Raw genomic sequence first — 15,190 nt, forward strand, 5'->3', positions numbered from 1 at the left:
ATAAAAAGCAGTTCTTTCTTTATTGGAATTTTACTATCCAATCATAGGAGAGAGAGATAAAGTGTTTTTAAAATGTAAATGCATAATATTTTAGTTAGTGATTAAGTACCATGAAGAAAGATAAAGACTGGTAAGGGGAATAAGGAGCTTCCCAAGTGGCATTAGTGTTAAAGATCCCATCTGTCAATGTAGGAGACATAAGAGACATAAGTTCGAGATCCCCTGGAGGAGGGCAAGGCAACCTACTCCAGTATTCTTGCCTGGAGAATCCCATGGACAGAGGAGCCTGGAGGCCTACTGTCCATAGGGTCTCAAGGAGTATGACACAAATAAAGCAACTTAGCACACATACATGAATGGGGAATAGGAAGTGATGAAGAATGATTTATTATAGGAGTTGGGCAAAGATTTGTTAGGAGCAGAGACGGGAATGAAGGAAGGGATGAAGGCAGGACATAGCGGAGAGAATGGAGTATGTTGAGGTGTGGGGTGCTTTCATGTCCTATTCTTTGAAAATAATATCACTGGGATAAGAGGCATAACTGGATGTAACTCTCCCAAAGTATCATTATTTTGGCACATTCTATTCTGTTGACTGAATTAGGTAATCATCCAGGCCTGTTGTCACACAGAGTTGAGAATTAAATCCAACACCTTGACACTAGACAGTGATAAACTCAACAGCAGCAAAGATCTGCTGACAGGATACAGACACAAATTCCACTCTTAAGTGTTCTGTTTGCTTTAAATGAGGCATAATTTTAATAGTGGTCCCCTCAGTGATATTCCTAAAGACAAAGAGACCGGGCTAATATTATCTGTGGTTTGAGTATTCCATAAAATCCATTCAGTTCAGTTGCTCAGCTGTGTCCGACTCTTTGCAACCCCATGAATCGCAGCACACCAGGCCTCCCTGTCAATCACCAACTCCCAGAGTTCACTCAGACTCACGTCTGAGTCAGTGATGCCATCCAGGCATCTCATCCTCTGTCGTCCTCTTCTCTTCCTGCCCCCAATCCCTCCCAGCATCAGAGTCTTGTCCAATGAGTCAACTTTTCACATGAGGTGGCCAAAGTACGGAGTTTCAGCTTTAGCATCATTCCTTCCAAAGAACTCCCAGGGCTGATCTCCTTCAGAATGGACTGGTTGTATCTCCTTGCAGTCCAAGGGACTCTCAAGAGTCTTCTCCAACACCACAGGTCAAAAGCATCAATTCTTCGGTGCTCAGCTTTCTTCACAGTCCAAATCTCATATCCATACATGACCACAGGAAAAACCATAGCCTTGACTAGACGGACCTTTGTTGGCAAAGTAATGTCTCTGCTTTTGAATATGCTATCTAGGTTGGTCATAACTTTCCTTCCAAGGAGTAAGCTTCTTTTAATTTCATGGCTGCAGTCACCATCTGCAGTGATTTTGGAGCCCAAAAAAATAAAGTCTGACACTGTTTCCACTGTTTCCCCATCTATTTCCCATGAAGTGATGTGACTGGATGCCATGATCTTCGTTTTCTAAATGTTGAGCTTTAAGCCAACTTTTTCACTCTCCACTTTCACTTTCATCAAGAGGCTTTTTAGTTACTCTTCACTTTCTGCCATAAGGGTGGTGTCATCTGCATATCTGAGGTTATTGATATTTCTCCTGGCAATCTTGATTCCATCTTGTGCTTCTTCCAGTCCAGCGTTTCTCATGATGTACTCTGCATATAAGTTAAACAAGCAGGGTGACAATATACAGCCTTGACATACTCCTTTGCCTATTTGGAGCCAGTCTGTTGTTCCATGTCTGGTTCTAACTGTTGCTTCCTGACCTGCATACACCTTTCTCAAGAGGCAGGTCAGGTGGTCTGGTATTCCCATCTCTTTCAGAATTTTCCACAGTTTATTGTGATCCACACAGTCAAAGGCTTTGGCATAGTCAATAAAGCAGAAATAGATGTTTTTCTGGAACTCTCTTGCTTTTTGATGATCCAGCGGATGTTGGCAATTTAATCTCTGGTTCCTCTGCCTTTTCTAAAACCAGCTTGAACATAAGGAAGTTCATGGTTCACATATTGCTGAAGCCTGGCTTAGAGAATTTTGAGCATTACTTCACTAGCATGTGAGATGAGTGCAATTGTGCGGTTAGCATAAGTAATTCAGAATTTACTGAATTGTGTTGTCCACAGCTATATGTACAATCTATGTGCCCATCAACAGACGAGTCAAAGAACTTGTAGTGTATATAAACAATGGACTATTATCCAGCCATGAGAAAGACATTAACCATTTGTGACAATGTAAATGGACCTAGAGGATAGTACACTGAGACAAGTCAGAGAAATATGTGTTATATCAACTTATATGTGTAATCTAAAAGTGTCAAACTCATAAAAACAGTAAAATGGTGGTTTCCAGGAGATAGGAGTGGAGGGATAAGACAAGGATAGAATAATTTTTTTTAACAGTATGTACTTGGAATGAGCAGTAAAGAAGCCAAAGAGATCTAATGCACAGTACAATAATATGGACAACAATATAGTCTTATAACCAAACTTACTGAGACTAGAATTTTTCCAAACACTGAAAAGAAATGATAAATATATAATATTATATGTGTGTATCATCACTGCAATTGCAATCATATTACAACCTACAAATGTCTTGAATTAAACTGTACACCTTAAATTTATGCAATGAATGTTATACATCAAATATATTTCAAGAAAATTTTAAAAATAGACCATTATGTATACTAAGGGCTTCTCAGGTGGCTCAGTGGTAAAGAATCCACCTACCGAAATGCAGGAGATGGGTTTAATCCCTGGGTTGGGAAGATCCCCTGGAGAAGGAAATGATAATTAACTTCATTATTTCTGCCTGGAAAATCCCATGGACAGAGAACCTGGAGGGCTTCAGTTCATGGGGTCACAAAAGAGCCAGATACAGCTTAGTGACTAAGCAACTGGAGTGGGTAGCCATTCCCTTCTACAGGGGATCCTTCCGAACCAGGGATCAAACTAAGGACTCCTGAATTGCAGGCGGAAGAATCTTTACCACCTGAGTCATCAGGGAAGCCCTAAACAACAACAATGTATTTTGGGTGAAAAACAAAGATCAGAGTAATCAACTCTAGCTTTTCCCAAATGGGTCCGTTACTTGTCTGTGATGTGTTTAATGTTTCTGAAAGTAAAATCACTGAATACAACACTGCAGACTAACTCAACAGGCAGTGCAATGACTGTGCTAACTAAAAATTATTAAATCTCAAACTGCATTCCTATAATGATCCAGGTATAGCCTAAATAAAATGAGCTGATATACTAGCAATATAGAATAAAAACAAACTATCATTTACTTGTGTGTTAAAAGTGAATTCAATTTGTTATTTCTGGTTACTGAGAAAACTTAATAAAATATAAAAGCCTTGATGATAGTGACCAAAATCTATCAATTTTATTTTATTTTTTTAGAGTTTACCACTCAAACATAAATTCTCTCTATTCGTACCTTCTATAAAATCCCTAACTTCTTTAGTTTTTGTTTGTTTAAGGGTAATTAAAAACCAAAAAGTAGAGCAGGAACTAGATAAGCTCCACTGCTATCAATAGTCAAGCCTCCCCCATCAATGTTTACACCAACTGTATTTAACCATCATTCTTTTCTCTGTTTACCCATATCTTTTAAATTATGTCAAGGTTCAAAAATAATAAAAAGAGGGTCTTCTCCCTGTTTAGTGGCCAGGAGGACCAACCCTACGCTCGAGGCCAGGGACAGCGGCCGGGAGGACCAACCCCACACCCAAGGAGCAGTGGCTGCGCGGGCGCAGGAGGGCCTAGAGGAGCTATCCCACATTGAAGGTCAAGAAGGGCGGCGGTGAGGAGATACCTCTCATCCAAGGTAAGGAGCAGCGGCTGCGCTTTGCTGGAGCAGCTGTGAAGAGATACCCCACACCCAAGGTAAGAGAAACCCAAGTAAGATGTTAGGTGTTGCAAGAGGGCATCAGAGGGCAGACACAATGAAACCATACTCACAGAAAACTAGTCAATCTAATCACACTAGGACCACAGCCTTGTCTAACTCAATGAAACTAAGCCATGCCCATGGGGCAACCCAAGACAGGTGGGTCATGGTGGAGAGATCTGGCAGAATGTGGTCCACTGGAGAAGGGAATGGCAAACCACTTCAGTATTCTTGCCTTGAGAACCCCATGAACAGTATGAAAAGGCAAAATGATAGGATACTGAAAGAGGAACTCCCCAGGTCAGTAAGGGCCCAATATGCTACTGGAAATCAGTGGAGAAATAACTCCAGAAAGAATGAAGGGATGGAGTCAAAGCAAAAATAATACCCAGCTGTGGATGTGACTGGTGATGGAAGCAAGGTCTGATGCTGTAAAGAGCAATATTGCATAGGAACCTGGAATGTCAGGTCCATGAATCAAGGCAAATTGGAAGTGGTCAAACAAGAGATGGCAAGAGTGAATGTAGACATTCTAGGAATCAGTGAATGAAAATGGACTGGAATGGGTGAATTTAACTCAGATGACCATTATATCTACTACTGCGGGCAGGAATCCCTCAGAAGAAGTGGAGTAGTCATCATGGTCAACAAAAGAGTCCAAAATGCAGTACTTGGATGCAATCTCAAAAATGACAGAATGATCTCTGTTCATTTCCAAGGCAAAACATTCAATATCACAGTAATCCAAGCCTATGCCCCAACCAATAATGCTGAAGAAGCTGAACGGTTCTATGAAGACCTACAAGACTTTTTGAACTAACACCCAAAAAAAGATGTCCTTTTCATTATAGGGGACTGGAATGCAAAAGTAGCAAGTCAAGAAACACCTGAGTAACAGGCAAATTTGGCCTTGGAATATGGAATGAAGCAGGGCAAAGACTAATAGAGTTTTGCCAAGAATATGCACTGGTCATAGCAAACACCCTCTTCCAACAACACGAGAGAAGACTCTACACGTGGACATCACCAGATGGTCAACACTGAAATCAGAGTGATTACATTATTTGCAGCCAAAGATGAAGAAGCTCTATACAGTCAACAAAAATAAGACCAGGAGCTGGCTGGTCATGATCAGATCATGACTCAGATCATGACTCCTTATTGCCAAATTCAGACTTAAATTGAAGAAAGTAGGGAAAACCACTAGGCCATTCAGGTATGACCTAAATCAAATCCCTTATGATTATACAGTGGAAGTGAGAAATAGATTTAAGTGCTCAGATCTGATAGATAGAGTGCCTGATGAACTATGGAATGAGGTTCGTGACACTGTATAGGAGACAGGGATCTAGACCATCCCCATGGAAAAGAAATGTAAAAAAGCAAAATGGCTGTCTGGGGAGGCCTTACAAATAGCTGTGAAAAGAAGAGAAGTGAAAAGCAAAGGAGAAAAGGAAAGATATAGGCATCTGAATACAGAGTTCCAAAGAGTAGCAAGAAGAGATAAGAAAGCCTTCTTCAGCAATCAGTGCAAAGAAATAGAGGAAAACAACAGAATGGGAAAGACTAGAGATCTCTTCAAGAAAATTAGAGATACCAAGGGAACATTTCATGCAAAGATGGCCTTGATAAAGGACACAAACGGTATGGACCTAACAGAAGCAGAAGATATTAAGAAGAGGGGGCAAGAATACACAGAAGAACTGTACAAAAAAGATCTTCATGACCCAGATAATCACGATGGTGTGATCACTCACCTAGAGCCAGACATCCTAGAATGTGAAGTCAAGTGGGCCTTAGGAAGCATCACTATGAACAAAGCTAGTGGAGGTGATGGAATTCCAGTTGAGCTATTCCAAATCCTGAAAGATGATGCTGTGAAAGTGCTATACTCAATATGCCAGCAAATTTGGAAAACTCAGCAGTGGCCACAGGACTGGAAAAGGTCAGTTTTCATTCCAATCCCAAAGAAAGGCAATGCCAAAGAATGCTCAAACTATCGCACAATTGCACTCATCTCACCTGCTAGGAAAGTAATGCTCAAAATTCTCCAAGCCAGGCTTCAGCAATACGTGAGCCGTGAACTTCCTGATGTTCAAGCTGGTTTTAGAAAATGCAGAGGAACCAGAGATCAAATTGCTAACATCCGCTGGATCATGGAAAAAGCAAGAGTTCCAGAAGAACATCTCTTTCTGCTTTATTGACTATGCCAAAGTCTTTGACTGTGTGGATCACAATAAACTGTGGAAAATTCTGAAAGAGATGGGAATACCAGACCACCTGACCTGCCTCTTGAGAAAGTTGTATGCAGGTCAGGAAGCAACAGTTAGAACTGGACATGGAACAACAGACTGGCTCCAAATAGGAAAAGGAGTACGTCAAGGCTGTATATTGTCACCCTGTTTATTTAACTTATATGCAGAGTACATCATGAGAAACGCTGGACTGGAAGAAGCACAAGCTGGAATCAAGATTGCTGGGAGAAATATCAATAACCTCAGACATGCAGATGACACCACCCTTATGGCAGAAAGTGAAGAGGAACTAAAGAGCCTCTTGATGAAACTGAAAGTGGAGAGTGAAAAAGTTGGCTTAAAGCTCAACATTCAGAAAATTAAGATCATGGCATCCTGTCCCATCACTTCATGGGAAATAGATGGGGAAACAGTGGAAACAGTGTCAGACTTTATTTTTTTGGGCTCCAAAATCACTGCAGATGGTAATTGCAGCCATTAAATTAAAAGAAGCTTACTCCTTGGAAGGAAAGTTATGACCAACCTAGATAGCATATTCAAAAGCAGAGACATTACTTTGCCAACAAAGGTCCGTCTAGTCAAGGCTATGGTTTTTCCTGTGGTCATGTATGTATGTGAGAGGTAGACTGTGAAGAAGGCTGAGCGCCGAAGAATTGATGCTTTTGAACTGTGGTGTTGGAGAAGACTCTTGAGAGTCCCTCGGACTGCAAGGAGGTCTAACCAATCCATTTTGAAGGAGATCAGCCCTGGGATTTCTTTGGAGGAACGATGCTAAAGCTGAACCTCCAGTACTTTGGCCACCTCATGTGAAGAGTTGACTCATTGGCAAAGACTCTGATGCTGGGAGGGATTGGGGGCAGGAAGAGAAGGGGACGAGAGAGGATGAGATGGCTGGATGGCATCACTGACTCGATGGACGTGAGTCTGAGTGAAGTCTGGGAGTTGGTGATGGACAGGGAGGCCTGGCGTGCTGTGATTCATGGGGTCGCAAAGAGTCGGACACGACTAAGCGACTGAGCTGAACTGAACTGAACTCCCTGTTTAAAGTTTCAAAAATTCCTCCAGCTTGCCTAATTTCTTTTCTACAATTCTAGTCTTAATTTACATGTACTTACACACTGTACTGTACAACATTTAATATTAACTTTTTCATTGGTATTTTGTCAACACCCTTATGAGACACTGAAGGTCTGATGCCTTCTATATAAGTGATTAAAGCACCAATAAACAGCATAAAATATATTCATTTGTGTTAGGTTTGGCTCTCTCAGAGAAAGCCTGTGCTCACACATAGAAGTATAGAGAGACGTGAGTCAAAGATCCGAACACTCACATTCCAGATAACCACTGTATATGTACATTTCCTATATTCATGCTTAATGAGAGGCAGTGTGTTTTTGACAAAGGAAAACTGAAGCAAATATTAAGAAACAAGGTTATGAGTTCTAGACCTGGGACACACATCCTGGGCTACATGTCAGTATTCTCATGGGTTACTCCTCACCCATTTCCTTACCAGAACTGTTGCAGTGGACAGGGTCAACAGGTCTTCCATTTTTATCAGAGCAGGCTACTGCTCTAAAGCGCAGGCCTTGTCCACATTCTTTGGTATCTCCTTGTAGCCGCAGTCCTCTATGAGCCTCCTTTCTGCTCTCAGGAAGGATGCAATCTGACCAGTTTCCATAAGGATGAGATGTAAACACATCACAAGGACATGGTTCTGTTTCCACTAGAGGGTACAAGTCAGCATCCTGGCATTTCTCCTTCTTTCTGCTTTTCCCTGTTCCAACAAGAGACATGGATGTGTTAATTTCACATCTGTTGTTTTGCTAAGTTGTTCACATTTCAAAGCTCTTAAGCAATTAAGTCAAATAAAGCCTTTCTTTTTTTTTTTTTTTTCCACTTTTTTTTTCCTTTAACACAGAAGTAAATCCTAGGACAATGAAGCAATTCCCACAGCAACTTTGAAATTTAAGTTAACTGGGGGGAAAAAAGGCTTCATATTGGAGAGTGGCAAAAAATATTTAGAAAAAATTGCTACAGTGGCTTGACAACTAGAAAAATTCTTGTTGATTTATATTGATGTCTTTATAATTTGTTGATAAAAACTGACTACCTTGTCTCCATTTTCCTTGAAAGTAATGGTTTCCAGGGAAGTGAACAAAATGGGGTAAGTATAACTCTGCCTTTTTTTCAAGTGACTTTTAAAAAAATAGTTTGTTTATTCAAGGAAAAAAATTATATCCTCCCAGACAATGGCCTTGGAGTTAGCCTGGGTGTCACCTGGGGTGTGGCGGACAAAGTGTAATTTATTTTGATTCCTGTTATCAGGAACTCAGAAATGCTGACAGAAACAATATATTGAAATAAATGCTCAAAGCAAGTTGGGTAATTTAATCTGAGAAAAAGATATGACTTGCACTTTGAGAGACCTTTTTAACTTAAAGATTTTAGAATATGACCTAACATTACCAGTTGACTTTTATGGACCTTTTAGGTGTAGTCCCAACTTTTGAGTAATGACAATGCAGAGTCATTTTTCAAAGCTGTGAGTACTTGATAATTATGTTTAATGGATTCTAAGACAGTCTGTAACTTGACTCAACTTTGCTACTAACACACTTCCTCTAGATTTTTAAGTTTTCCCAGATTTAATACTTTTTCTTTGTTTCTTCATTAGTGGGCCATTAGTGAGAGTCACGGCTGGTTATTTTAAATAGTAGGGAGCTTTATTAATCTATTTCCAGTCTTAAATGGCTGTTTTGGAAATGCTTGCTATAAGTTGATGATACATAGATTACTTTCTCATTGTGAAACAGTTTACATGTGCTGTGTTGCTCAGTCATGTCCAACTCTTTGCAACCCCATGAACTATAACCTGCCAGGCTCCCCTGTCCCTGGGCATTCTCCAGGAAAGACTACTGGAGTAGGTTGCCATGTCCTCCTCCAGGGGATCTTCCCAGCCCGGGGATTGAACCCAGGTCTCCCTCATTGCAAGTGGATTTTTGACCCTCAGAGTCACTAGGGAAGCCCACGAATACTGGAATGGGTAGTCTATCCCTTCTCCAGTGGATCTTCCTGACCCAGGAATCAAATGTGAGAGCCTATGTTGCATGTGGATTCTTTACCAGATGAGCTATCAGGGAGGCTCCAGATAGTTTACATTACACACAACAATTCTACAGTTGTCACCTGGAGGACCAGCTGTATCTCTTCTGTGATGCTTCTGGACTCAATAAATAAGGATTCCTATAGGTTATGAAAGATCTTGTAGAAGCTTTGGACACATCACTGTCTCTCCAGGGGGATATATTTCTTGCATCTACCATTAGGGCCACTTACTGAGAATAAGTTTGAGGAGCACTCCCTCTATCTCTGCTGTGAGCATTTACTGCATGGGAGACATATCAGTGGGTGAGGAGGATTAACACCTTCTTATCAGCATTCAACATACCCAAGTATCTAGTGCTTCTCACATGTCCAAAAAGCACAGTTTTCTCCATCTTTTATGTGTCCATTCTCTTCTCAACACACTTAACTCTAGATTTTCAGTCTACCTATTCCTTAAAACTGCTAACTCTTGCCAGAGTAATAACATCCTGAACTATCTTTTACTTTTTATCTTTCAGACTTGATAGTCAATGATAGCCTTGGAGCATTGACTACACCATCATTCTTGAAATGTCCTTTCACAACTTACCTTTCTGTCCCTCACCTCTGCTTCACACCCCCACCATCTTTCTGGGCATATCATTTTCTGTTCATCTATTTGTTGAATTCTTCTCCCTCTGTACCTCTCTTAACTAATGGGTTTCCAAAGGCATAGACTGACACTCTCTTTTCTGATCCTCACAAAGAGCATAATCCTCTGTACCCCTTAAGTCCTTAATTATTGTCTTCAGCTCAGATTTCTTACTCAAACTTCAGGGCCACAGACTGAAAATCTACACCTAAAGGATCAGTCAAAGTCAACCTGGCAACAGCAACACTCACTCACTCTGACCATCATAACTTTTCCTTCTCCTTCTACATTTCCCAGTTCTACCAATACTCATATTTAGCCCTCCACCAAATTCCCAGCTTAAATCACTATACTGGCTGCTTTCAAGATTTTATGGCCACCATAACTCATTCCCTTCAATCTTTTCCCTGCACTTCAGCCAGGACCAACTTACAAAGTTGGAAACTTGATCATATCATTCATCTACTTAAAAGTTTCCAGTGGTTTACACCATTCATGGAATAAAGTCTAGATTCTTCACTTTGGTCACCAAAGTTCCATAGGATTGGGTCTGTTGATATTTGTCTCACAAATATGCTGCACCACTCTGCTTGTGTCATACTAAAAATTCTCAGTATTATTTTTAACATGACAGTATTATTAAAAATAATACTGAGAATTTTTAGTTCCTAAAAGCCACTCATTTAACTTCTGGTCTTTGCATGTTCTATTCCAGGAATGGTCACCAGTTCTACCCTCTCTATATAGCCTAGTTAATGACTACCTGTCCTTTAGGTCCAAACTGGAATTACTCCTCCAGAAAGTCATCCTTGAACACACTCTTTATCTCCGTTCTAGAAGAGGTATTCTTCTGGACTTGGGTAGCATCTGATGGGCAGAATGCTGGCTCTCCAAGAACGTTTACATCCTAATCCCTAGAACAACTAAACATCTATGGTAAAATAAACTTTGTAGATGTAACTAAGATTATGGATGTTGGGATGAGATCATTTTGAATTATCTGGTTGGGTTCAACATAATCACATGATCTCAAATTCAGAGAACTTTTCCAGGTTGAGTAGAGTCAGAGGGGATATAAGTATGATAGAGTAATCAAAGGCATACAATGTTACTGAATTTCAAGACTTTGGAGGAAAAGAACCATAAACAAGGAATGTAAGCAGCTCCTAGAAGCTGGGAAAGAAAACATGTTCCGCTAAACCTTCTAGAAAAAAAAAAATCCTATCTTGACAACATCTTGTTAATAGTCCTGTAAAATCTCTGACTTCAGACAAAGAGAAATGTAAGGTAATAAATTTGCATTGTTTTAAGTCATAAAATTTGTGGTAATTTGTTACAGAAGTAATAAAAAAAAACTAATAAGCACCCTACATAACAGCTATTGTAGCAAGTACTATACTGTATTGTCACTATCCATACCAAAAATACCTAAATTATACTGCTGCTGCTGCTGCTGCTAAGTTACTTCAGTCATGTCCGACTCTGTGCAACCCCAGAGATGGCAGCCTACCAGGCTCCCCCGTCCCTGGGATTCTCCAGGCAAGAACACCGGAATGGGTTGCCATTTCCTTCTCCAATGCATGAAAGTGAAAAGTGAAAGTGAAGTCGCTCAGTCGTGTCCGACTCTTAGTGACCCCATGGACTGCAGCCCACCAGGCTCCTCCATCCATGGGATTTTCCAGGCAAGAGTACTAGAGTGGGGTGCCATTGTCTTCTCCGTAAATTATAGTGGAAGCTCTTAAATTAAAACCAAGTCTATCTATTCCTTTGTAGAGCTCCAAGGTCTAGCACACATAAATGATAAAAATTATTCCTTGAATAATTGAACAAAGTTTTCTAAAAAGATGAAAAAAAGGAAGACATAAGAGAGAGAAAAAATGGGAATAAGGAAAATGTTCATGTACAATGTAACCAAGTTACTGGCAGAACAAATATTCTGTAAAATGTATGCTGTCTCTATGTTTGTGATATCTTTCTTAATTACATGGGATCACTGTTTGAAGAAGGCTTTGAGCAAATTGGTTAATGCAGAGATAATTTTCACAATAAAAACAAATTATCGGTGGTCCTTAACTTTGGAAAATTCTGAAAGAGATGGGAATACTAGACCACATGACCTGCCTCTTGAGAAATCTGTATGCAGGTCAGGAAGCAACAGTTAGAACTGGACTTGGAACAACAGACTGGTTCCGAATCGGGAAAGGTGTACATCAAGGCTGTATACTGTCACCCTGCTTATTTAACTTATATGCAGAGTACATCATGAGAAACGCTGGGCTGCATGAAGCACAAGCTGGAATCAAGATTGCAGGGAGAAGTATCAGTAACCTCAGATACGGAGGAGACACCACTCTTATGGCAGAAAGTGAAGAACTAAAGAGCCTCTTGATGAAAGTGAAAAAGGAGAGTGAAAAAGTTGGCTTAAAGCTCAACATTCAGAAAACTAAGATCATGGCATCCGGTTGCATCACTTCATGGCAAATAGATGGGGAAACAGTGTCAGACTTTCTTTTTTCAGGCTCCAAAATCACTGCAAATGGTGATTGCAGCCATGTAATTAAAAGGTGCTTACTCCTTGGAAGAAAAGTTATGACCAAACTAGACAGCATATTAAAAAGCAGAGGCATTACTTTGCCAACAAAGGTTCGTCTAGTCAAGGCTATGGTTTTTCTAATAGTCATGCATGGATGTGAGAGTTGGACTATAAAGAAAGCTGAGTGCTGAAGAATTGATGCTTTTGAACTGTGGTGTTGGAGAAGACTCTTGAGAGTCCCTTGGACTGCAAGGAGATCCAACCAGTCCTTCCTAAAGGAAATCAGTCCTGAATATTCATTGGAAGGACTGATGTTGAAGCTGAAAATCCAATACTTTGGCCACCTGATGTGAAGAACTGACTCGTTTGAAAAGACCCTGGTGCTAGGAAAGATTGAAGGCGGGAGGAAAAAGGGACCACAGAGGATGAGACAGTTGGATGGCATCACCAACTCAATGCACATGAGTTTGAGTAAACTCCGGGAGTTGGTGATGGACTGGGAGTCCTGGAGTCTATGGGGTCGCTAAGAGTCAGACACAACTGAGCGACTGAACTGAACTGAACTAACTTTGATTACATTCTAGTCATAATCAGTATTAATCTTTGGATTCAGAACCAGCTAGTATTTTAAAAATATTTTAAAAAATCAATCTCCACTACAACTCTGAGGACATTTTTCACCTTAAATTAGAAACTTATAACTTATTCTACAAAAACACAAATCTACAATATTTAAAAGGTATTAGTTATCCAGTTATTTTGAATATATCATTTTTTAGTAACCTAGGTAGATTTTCTATTTTTTTAGACTGATAATTTACAGTACTGTATAAGCAACTGCTTTAGTTATCACTAAATCTAAAACTTGTGATTATCTAATTTGCATAAAACACAGAGAACACTCAGATATTAAACTGAAGACTCTAGTTAAAAAAATGGAAAAAGAAAAAATAAACACCTTAGATGGTCCCCTATACAACAAAGGGCTTGTATTCATGTCTGTATGCTTCTCTGGGTGTGTCTATGTTAGAGAATAGCATTGCTTTATAGTCTAAGCCCATGTTTTTTAATACTATCATTCATGTTTGAGATTGCTTATTTTATTTACTACCAAATTACATGGGGGAAACCAAAATACAAGCATTCGTATCACAACAATAAAAATAAGGCTTCAGAAGTGCACATTTTTCACTACTTATTTTTCTACCAAAGATATGGCAAACAAAAGAAGAGCAAAGAGTATTTTGCTCTCCATTCAACTTTACAAAGATTAACCCACTGTAGTTGCTGACTGACAGTGAACTCAATGTTTCAGACAGAGGAAATTAAAGACAATGACAGAATGCTTGTGGTTTGGACAAACAGACCCTTACACAGTTACATGCACTTCAGAAAGAATTCCAATAAATCACACTTCTTAACATCTTCCAATACATAAAAGCAATACAATCATTACATTGAGATTTCTGTTTTTTGTGACTAGCGGTAGGTTTCTACCAAGATGCATGCTGACTGCATTACCTAACAACAAAAGTTCAGTTCAGTTCACTCAGTCGTGTCCGACTCTCAGTGACCCCATGGACTGCAGCACGCCAGGCCTCCCTGTCTATCACCAACTCCTGGAGTTTACTCAGACTTACGTCCATTGAGTCAATGATGCCATTCAACCATCTTATCCACTGTTGTCCCCTTCTCCTCCTGCCTTCAATCTTTCCCAGCATCGGGGTTTTTTCAAATGAGTCAGTTCTTCGCATCAGGTGGCTGAAGTACTGGAGTTTCAGCTTCAACATCAGTTTTTGCAATGAATATTCAGGACTGATTTCCTTTAGGAAGGACTGGTAGGATCTCCTTGCAGTGCAAGGGACTCTCAAGAGTCTTCTCTAACACCATAGTTCAAAAGCATCAATTCTTCAGTGTTCAGCTTTGTTCACAGTCCAACTCTCACATCCACACATGACTAACTAGAAAAAGCATAGCTTTGACTAGACAGACCTTTGTTGGCAATGTAATGTCTCTGCTTTTTAATATCCTGTCTAGTTTGGTCATAACTTTCCTCCCAAGGAGCAAGAGTCTTTTAATTTCATGGTTGCAATCACCATCTGCAGTGATTTTGGAGCCTGAAAAAAGAAAGTCTTGCCTCTGTTTCCACTGTTTCCCCATCTATTTGCCATGAAGTGATGCAACCGGATGCCATGATCTTAGTTTTCTGAATGTTGAGCTTTAAGCCAACTTTTTCACTCTTCTCTTTCACTTTCATCAAGAGGCTCTTTAGTTCTTCTTCACTTTCTGCCATAAGAGTGGTGTCACCTCCATATCTGAGGTTACTGATACTTCTCCCTGCAATCTTGATTCCAGCTTGTGCTTCATGCAGCCCAGCGTTTCTCATGATGTACTCTGCATATAAGTTAAATAAGCAGGGTGACAGTATACAGCCTTGATGTACACCTTTTCCTATTCGGAACCAGTCTGTTGTTCCAAGTCCAGTTCTAACTGTTGCTTCCTGACCTGCATACAGATTTCTCAAGAGGCAGGTCAGGTGATCTGGTACTCCCATCTCTTTAAGAATTTTCCACAGTTTATTGTGATCCACACAGTCAAAGGCTTTGGCATAGTCAATAAAGCAGAAATGTTTTTCTGGAACTCTCTTGCTTTTTTGATAATCCAGCAGACATTGACAATTTGATCTCTGGTTCTTCTCCCTTTTCTAAAACCAGCTTGA

The 15,190-nt window shown here is 40.1% G+C and overlaps 1 protein-coding gene across 2 annotated transcripts in view; it reads right to left on the reverse strand.

Annotated features, from left to right (window-relative positions):
• Positions 1-15,190, reverse strand: part of THSD7B (thrombospondin type 1 domain containing 7B) — a 1,076,713-nt gene that overhangs the window by 293,065 nt on the left and 768,458 nt on the right. For both annotated transcript variants that reach the window (XM_027561747.1, XM_027561740.1), the window contains one exon: positions 7,713-7,976. In XM_027561747.1, coding sequence (XP_027417548.1) covers positions 7,713-7,976 — 264 coding nt within the window. The remainder of the gene's footprint in view (positions 1-7,712; positions 7,977-15,190) is intronic.

The sequence above is a fragment of the Bos indicus x Bos taurus genome, chromosome 2 (assembly GCF_003369695.1).
Source record: "Bos indicus x Bos taurus breed Angus x Brahman F1 hybrid chromosome 2, Bos_hybrid_MaternalHap_v2.0, whole genome shotgun sequence".
Lineage (NCBI taxonomy): Eukaryota > Metazoa > Chordata > Mammalia > Artiodactyla > Bovidae > Bos > Bos indicus x Bos taurus.